The following is an 8,344-nucleotide window of genomic DNA, read 5'->3' on the forward strand; positions in this document are numbered from 1 at the left end:
AGAGTGTGAGTTGAGAAAGAAAAACTTACCACAACAGCCATTCAAAACGTAGAATATGTCTGTGCAGATTTAGATTGTACAGACAGTAAAGTGTTTGATCTGGGCAAAAAAGAACCTCTATTTCATTTGGCAAATACTTAAAGATCGATGCAGTTAATCTGCATTCAACTTATTACAAAACTTATTGCGGTCAATTCTACAAAATGTCTTGCTTCCAAAAACCTCCCTAAACTTGGCATGATTCTGTTACTTTCCAAGCATACACTGAGTAACACGGTTATCTGTACAGCATCTAAGATGTTTTAAACAGCATCAAAGCTGGAACTACTGATTAACGTTCCTGCCATTATACTATAGTCAGAGTTATAGAACAAGGGATCCTTGAATTACAGTTCTAATGTCAACCAGGGTTCTGACATCAGAAAAGCTACAGTTGTCAGAAGGATGTTGAAAAGGCACCGAACACTGGGTGAAAAGAAGGTGCCCAGAAATTTGGAAAATGAGTACACTGAAACTGATCCTTAGTGAAATTTCAGAGAGAATATTGAAAGGGGGGGTCAATTCAGCAGAAGTTGAAATAGTACTCCCCTAAGAAAATGTTCAATATTGCTCATGATAATAATCAAACTAGGAAAGTAGATGCCCAGGAAACAAAGAAGAGAAACAGCACATACTAGGAAAGAGGCTACAAAATGGACACCCACAGTATGTTAGTAACAGCAAACCATGCTTTGGCCATAGGATTTCAAAGGGACCTCTCTCTTTAACAACATTAACTGTATATATGCAAAAACATTCTGAATGTTTCCTGTTTTAAAACAAAAACCCAAATGCCGAGTATACCATCAATCACAAATTGGAATCTGAAACAGAATGATCTCCTTAGAGTTAACTCCACTGCAAATAAAGAAAGCCATGTACATCAAGTATCCTGGCACTATAGCACGATTCACACACTGGTTTTATACTGGCCAGGGAGCAGGACACAGAGTTGTTCTAGTCTTCTCTGCACCACCCCACTGTTTCCAATAAAGGCATCCAAGAAACAAACAGGCTCCTCTGACTGTGGACAGGGAGTAATGTTACCTTAATTTTCATGGCCACAATTAAAGAACATGAGGATGAAAGCATGCAATCATTTCAGATATGGGATGCACAGGTGGACAGTAAAGACTCTAAACTTTCCACTCTGACTCCTGGGAGACAGCAATTTTGGTAAACTAACATGTGAAGAAAGCCTAACTTTCTTCCTTTAAACTGAAAGAGCTATGGCTATTGTTAACAGGAGTCTACTTTAGTATTAGATTCATATTTTTTAGAAGCCAGGAGACCAAAAGGAGTTTGGGAGAGAGATAACTACGTCAAAGTATCAGACTAGGATGCTAGGTTCAAATCCCCATTCTGCTATGTAAATTTGCAGGGTGACCTTGGGCCAGTCACTCGCTATTAGCTTAACCTACCTTCACAGAGTTATTGTCAGGATAAAACAGAGCAGGGGATAGTACCATCTGTCCCATTCTTGGTGCCTTAGAGTAGTGGTCCCCAACCCCCAGTCCAGGGACCGGGACCGGTCCGAGGATCAGTTGGTACCGGGCCACAGTTCCTCCTCATCCCCCTCCCCAGCTGCTGTCTCAGGGGCTGCCCTGCCAGTTTGCCGCCGGCTCACCTTTGGTGCTCTCCAGCGGCCGCCATGACTGGGGCTCCCCCTTGGCATGCTACTGCCTTAGAGGAAGGGCAGGATAAAAATGTACTGCATAAATAAAATAACCACTCCTAACTTTACCCGGCCTCCAAGATTCTGTTCTTCCAGCAACTAGAATAGGTTGATTTCCTCCTCTGCCCTCTAACTCTCAACTGTTGTTATCACATCACCTCTGCAAAGTTTTTAGTTCTCACCAATATGACTTTTTAAAGTCCGTCTCATATTTCTATACCTACACAGGGAACCTCCTACGTATGTAGAGGTCTCTGCCTTATCTGTGATGGTCCTACTGTGCCACTTTCATGCTTACTACTACCATGTAGAAAATATTACATGGCTACAAAATAACATGTTTTATAATCCAATAATATAGCGTCCTTACTTTCTGCCTCGGAATGATGCAGGTGTGGCTGATGTATGCACCGGACTGCCATTTCTATAGGTGAAGGACGGTGGCGAAACAGGAGGGACAGCTGAAAGATTGCCACTAACCAGAGCTCTAGGAAGATTAAAATACAGGATTATTTCATACATGTTATTTGCAATGTTTCATTCATAGAGTTGATTAAGGAATACCACAGATGCTTGCATGATAAGGCACAACAGTTTATCAACAATCTTCAAATGCATTGTATACAATGAAACAAACTACTCAATATGATTATTTAAATTTGATGATTTCCTCTAGACAAAAACAGCCTCAAAGTCCAACTGGATAAGTGGAAATAATTTACTTCCCTGAAATGGTTAACTTAAAAAGTGTTGCCCTCCCAAGAGGCTGAACATTTTGTTTTCATACACCAGTTCCCAGATCCACTTACGTTGAACTTTGGAATTGGGGATGATCAATAATTTGCTGGTGATAAAGAACAGGAGGTATATTCACTGGAAGATTACTGAAGAAGCTGTATTGTTGGTGCTCTGGAGGGAAGGGTGGACGACCCAAGTTGGAAGAATTTGGGAACATGCTCTTCTATGCTAAAAGTAAACATGTATTCTTCTACCTATAACCAGTATTAAAAACACAAAACAAAAACATGATGAAGCCAGGCAACAGAAAAAGAAATCACAGTGGTTATGTGGTTGTTTGATAAATTTAGTCTGATTTTTGACAGCCAAGAAATTAGGTTTCAGAACAGCATTTTTCATTTTTGATAATTAAGGCACAAGTATATACAAAGCCATTTCAGACACACATCTCTTGAAAATAATGGAGATGCGCAGCTGTACTGTTCTGCCCGCATCAACAAATTATCCATGCAGGGTTCTTACAAAAAGACATTTTAAGTTCCAAACTCTCAGAGAGATATTTCACACAGAAGCACAATTGAAATATTCACAAATCTGATAGCAATGCTACAGGGACAGAAAGAGTAATGGAACATCCATTTCGGATTTTTAAGAACTTTCTCTGCTTTCCATTACACAAAAGATATAAATATCAGGTTAAAGATGCCCCTTTTCAAACATTTGATTCTCCATAGAATTAAGTAGAATCTCCTAAATGGGAAAACCAGGGTAAGTTTTTTTTCCTGTGATTCCTTTCTTCTCCCCTCAGAGAAACAGTCTCTGAATACACAGGATGATGCTTTCCATGAAAGCAACAAATTTCTCCAGTCATCTGATCTCTAACAATTGAGCTCAGAGGCACACCACCTCAAACCTGCAAGTCCCGTTTAATGATAATAAAAACAATGATATCCAATATCACAAGAATATGCAGCCTTAAAAATGTTGAAACATGAACAGACAGACTGGAGTTAAGATCCTTCAAACACTTCTCAGTATGCAGAGGTAAGTTGGGTAGTGACCAAAGAGAGGGCCTTTTCAGTGATAGCACCACACCTCTAGAAGGTGCTGCCCCTTGAGGCTTGTCTGATGCTCTTCCTTTAGATATCAGGCCAAATTGTTTCTTTTAACCCAAGATATTACCTAAAGGGTTCCATCTAAGCTATCTATTTAGACTCTGTTTCTAGCCTCTAATCTGGAAATAATTTTAGGAAACGTGTATTTTATGATGCTTTTCATATGCTAGTTTGGTTTATTATTTACCTGTTTAGTATCATCTATTAATCTGTCTAGGCCTCTTTTAAAACTGTGTAACCCAAAAACCATCATCATATCTGGCTGCAGACAACTCCATAAGTCAACTATCCACTGAGTGAAAATAGATATCCTTGAGTCCATCCTGATCTACTGGTAAACAATTACACTGACTGGCACCAAGTCCTTTTCAGTGATAGCACCACACCTCTAGAAGGTGCTGCCCCTTGAGGCTTGTCTGATGCTCTTCCTTTAGATATCATGCCAAATTGTTTCTTTTAACCCAAGATATTACCTAAAGGGTTCCATCTAAGCTATCTATTTAGACTCTGTTTCTAGCCTCTAATCTGGAAATAATTTTAGGAAACGTGTATTTTATGATGCTTTTCATATGCTAGTTTGGTTTATTATTTACCTGTTTAGTATCATCTATTAATCTGTCTAGGCCTCTTTTAAAACTGTGTAACCCAAAAACCATCATCATATCTGGCTGCAGACAACTCCATAAGTCAACTATCCACTGAGTGAAAATAGATATCCTTGAGTCCATCCTGATCTACTGGTAAACAATTACACTGACTGGCACCAAGTCCTAGTACTATGTAATAGAAAACAACTTTGTTTGCTTTCTCCACACTATGCATGATATAAATCTCAATTATGACCTCACTTAAGTTTCTTCAATTAATTCAATCAGCTAAGAAACCACATAGATTCTTTTCATAGGAAGATGCTCCAAAATACTGGACATTTGTGTCACTTGCCCTGCACCTTCTCCAGCTATATATTTTGTTAGACACAGATATCAGAGCTGAATTCAGGATATCAAGTTAGGCTCCACCACATATTTATATAAAGGCATTAAGATAATAATACAGACTCATACATTTTTTCTCCAGTGTACATCACAGCTAACTGAAATAATTGGTTGTCATCTGTAAATTTGAGTAATGGAAGAACATTTTTTGGTATCAGTGATTGCAATCCATTTTCTTAGGTGACTGGCTTCTCTCCAACTATGAAAAACGTTTTACTTTCCATTGCTTGACAACAATAGGATCACTCTTTCTTTATTACATTCCTTCAAAAGTGCCATATATGCTCTCCCTTATTTTATGCCCATAACAACCCTGTAAGACGCTCTCCATCCCCATTTTATGTCCACAACAAACCTGTAAGGTGAGTTAGAGTGACTGGCTCAAAATCATAGAGAGCTTCACAGTATAAAATCTTTTAAACCAGGTCTCCTAACTTCTAGTTCAATAACCTAGATTCTGCATAACACTATCAATCTTATGCTATGAGTACTAAGTAATATCCAGGACCTTTTTGCAAGGACCTGTTTAAAAAAGTTTTTTGGAAACTGAAGGAAATAATGTCTATCAGAATCACCCTTTTTCCAAAACCTGGTGAGGTAGCCAACATGCTGTAGTGGTTAAAAGCTGCCGCCTCTAATCTGGAAAACTGGGTTTGATTCCCCACTCCTTCACATGCAGACAAGCTGGGTGACCTTGAGCTAATCAAAGTTCTCAGAGCTCTTTCTGTTCCACCCACCTTACAGGGTGTCTGTTGTGGGAAGAGAAAGGGAAAGTGATTGGAAGCCACTTTGAGACTCTTTTGGGCAGCGAAAAGTGGGGTATAAAACCCAATTTTTATTCTTTTCTTTACAAAAAATCATGTTGACCCACTCTTAACAAAGATTGTTCGTCTATATATTAATTTTGACTTCCACCCATACTTTTGAAAAATATATTGAGCTAATAGGCCTATAATTTTTCAGGTCCTAAAACTTCACCTTACCACCCCTATTTCAATGAGTTCTTGATTAATGCTTTTTGGAAGGGCCTGCTGCTAGTAGGTCTGTACAGAGAGCAAGAATTCTATGCCTCCTAACTCTCTTTGAGTGGATGCTGAGTAGAGCTCCAGGATGGTGAGGTTTCTTGGTGATTATTACTCCATGGCTCTGTCTGCTAGTTTGGTCTTTATCGTAGTACACTTCCTAGTGCTCACATTTTTGTTTTCTGCCCCCAAACCCCTTGTTCTGCTGTCAGCTATTGCAGCCCTTAACCTGGCAATAACTTTGGCTACTCCTCATCCTGCAGTTCTGGTGTAACACAATTATAAATTTAACTACAGGTAGCTCAACAGGCTCCAGATCTGGAAGGGCTGAAGATGACTGCATCTCACCTTTCCCTACTCTGTATACTTGTTTTTCAAGCTTCATAAGCCACTCTGAGTCCCAGTGAGAATGACAGGCTATAGATAAGGTTAATAATGATAATGATTTACATTTCTACTTTCTATTATTTTTAATCTCCAAGGATAAAATTTTTCCATAAGTTCCAGCAGATTTCTCATAGGTCCTCCACCACAATCATTTTCAACCAATAGTTGTGAATACCAAAGGGACTGTGTAACTGCGTTAGTGAGTCCCAGTTCACAAAATACAAGAACTAATGTCTTATATCAGGGGTCCCCAACCCCTGGTTCGTGGCCCGGTACCGGGCCGCAAAGGCCATCATACCGGGCCGCCAGCAGCCGCGCCTGCCTCCCCCCCTGCAGCGAGAGGGGGGGGAAAGAGGCTGGCACGGCAGCCGGCGCGGCAGCCACGCAAACGTGCACGCGCGGAACTGCCGCGCATGCATGTTTGCACCCCCTGGTGGCCAAAACGTGCATGCGCTGCAACTTTGCGCGTGCGTGTTAGCGCCACCTGGTGGCCAAAACGCACATGCTCAGCAATTGGGCATGCGTGTTTATGAGCAACTGCGGCAGCCGGGCCGCTGGCTCTTCCCCACCCCTGGAGGCGGTCCCCGACCAGAAGAAGGTTGGGGACCGCTATCTTATATTACATTTTCATGACTGAGAAATGGGCAAACTGGATGCTCTTTGGCAGTTCTCCTAACAAGAAGAAGAGAAGAAGAGTTGGTTCTTATGTGTCACTTTTCTTTACCTGAAGGAGGCTCAAAGTGGCTTACAGTCCCCTTCCCTTTCCTCTCCCCACAACAGGCACCTTGTGAGGTGGGTGAGGCTGAGAGAGCCCTGATATTACTGCTTGGTCAGAACAGCTTTATCAGCACCATGGCGAGCCCAAGGTCACCCAGCTGGCTGCACGTGGGGGAGTGCAGAATCGATCTTGGCTCGCCAGATTAGAAGCCTACACTCCTAACCACTACTACACCAAACTGGCTCTCACCAAACAAGTAGACAATGGATTAGTAGTAGCTTTCAGATTTCTGTTTATCTAAAGACAAGCATTTTCACTGATTTATCTAAAGAAATCCTTCATCTCCACCTCTGCACAACAGAGGATTTTAGAACATATTCTAAAGCATATTCAGTTACATAGAGTGCTGCTGTGTGTGGTGAGAAAAAGCAACCTAGATCTCTTTCACTGCTTCCTTACAGATAGATCAGATTACCACGGTGGTGGGCATCAAGTCTTTTTACAGAAATTATCTTTTACAGAATTTATCAGAGCTCTCCAAAGTGCAGAGCACTCTTGATTAGAAGGCTAATCAACAACATTTGATTGCTTTCCAGTACAACACTGGAAAACACAAACTGCAGCACAAGCTTGCAAATAACAGTGCGTAACTAGAATGGGGAACAGCCAATACCTTAGGTCAGAAGAGGCCACAAAGGGCCAGCCATTCCAGCCCCCCACCTTCTCGGGGACTTAAATGCACACTCTTGACAGGTGTTCACCCAATCTCCCCCTAAAAACTTCCAAGGAAGGAGACGCCACCATCCTCCGAGGCAGCGTATTCCATCGACAAACAGCCCTCGTAGTCAGAAAACGCTTTCTAACAATGAATATGAGCCAACCGTGCGACATGGCAGCCAAGAAGGCTAATACGGGATTGGACCCACTGGCTTCCCTTGGAGAAACCAGAAGCAAGTCGCCAGCCGACTACCACCAGCACACCTCTCCTACATCCCCAGCAGGCTCCCTCCGGCACCCGCCAGGCCCGCGCGTCTCAAGCGCTTCCATCGAGGCTTGGCCAGGCCCAGCCTCCGCTCCCCGCTTCCCATTCCCCGGGTCCCCACAGCCTCCCGCCGCCCACGCACTTACTCTGGTGCCGGAGGGAGAGGCGGCGGACTGGGCCGAGCCCAGCGCGGTGCGAACCCAATGGCCTCCTCCTCTGTTTTCTTCCCCTTCTCTCTGGAGAGAAAAGGGGAAGAGGGGGGAGGCTGGAACCCTCCGGAAGTGAACCGGAACTGCCCCCGCCGAGACCATCTCTATGGCTGAGGTCCCGCGCTGCCCCGGATGAAAAGCTGGCGGACCGGAAGTGAGGGTAAGAGCGGAGAGCGCTGCAGTTCTTCTTTCTCTCCAGCCGTGGCTTCGGCAGGTCCGCTCTGCGCCGTCCAGTCGCTTCCCGTCTACGGCGACCCAACGAGTCAGCGGTCTCTCAAACGTCCTGGCGCGTAGAGGTCTTGGGAAACTGAGGGCCGTGACTCCCTTAAGGCCTAATTCTCCAGACGCTGAGAACTTTGACCTTGACTAAAGCTCGGTTAGCCTTAAAGGTGCCAACGGGATTCAGTTTTGTCCTGCGGCTGCAGACCAAGACGGCTACACGCCTCAGTCCATCTCATGTTGAG

General features: G+C 43.2%; 1 protein-coding gene across 1 annotated transcript in view; it reads right to left on the minus strand.

The window, feature by feature from the left end:
• The window catches only part of TENT2 (terminal nucleotidyltransferase 2), a 33,191-nt gene extending 25,204 nt beyond the window's left edge, over positions 1 to 7,987 (minus strand). The window contains exons 1-3 of the mRNA XM_077347311.1: positions 7,818 to 7,987; positions 2,524 to 2,706; positions 2,085 to 2,201 (exon numbers count right to left, since the gene is read on the minus strand). Coding sequence (XP_077203426.1) covers positions 2,085 to 2,201; positions 2,524 to 2,669 — 263 coding nt within the window. The 5' untranslated portion in view covers positions 2,670 to 2,706; positions 7,818 to 7,987. The remainder of the gene's footprint in view (positions 1 to 2,084; positions 2,202 to 2,523; positions 2,707 to 7,817) is intronic.
• Positions 7,988 to 8,344: the final 357 nt, after the last annotated feature.

The sequence above is a fragment of the Paroedura picta genome, chromosome 7 (genome assembly GCF_049243985.1).
Source record: "Paroedura picta isolate Pp20150507F chromosome 7, Ppicta_v3.0, whole genome shotgun sequence".
In the NCBI taxonomy this organism is placed as follows: Eukaryota; Metazoa; Chordata; class Lepidosauria; order Squamata; family Gekkonidae; genus Paroedura; species Paroedura picta.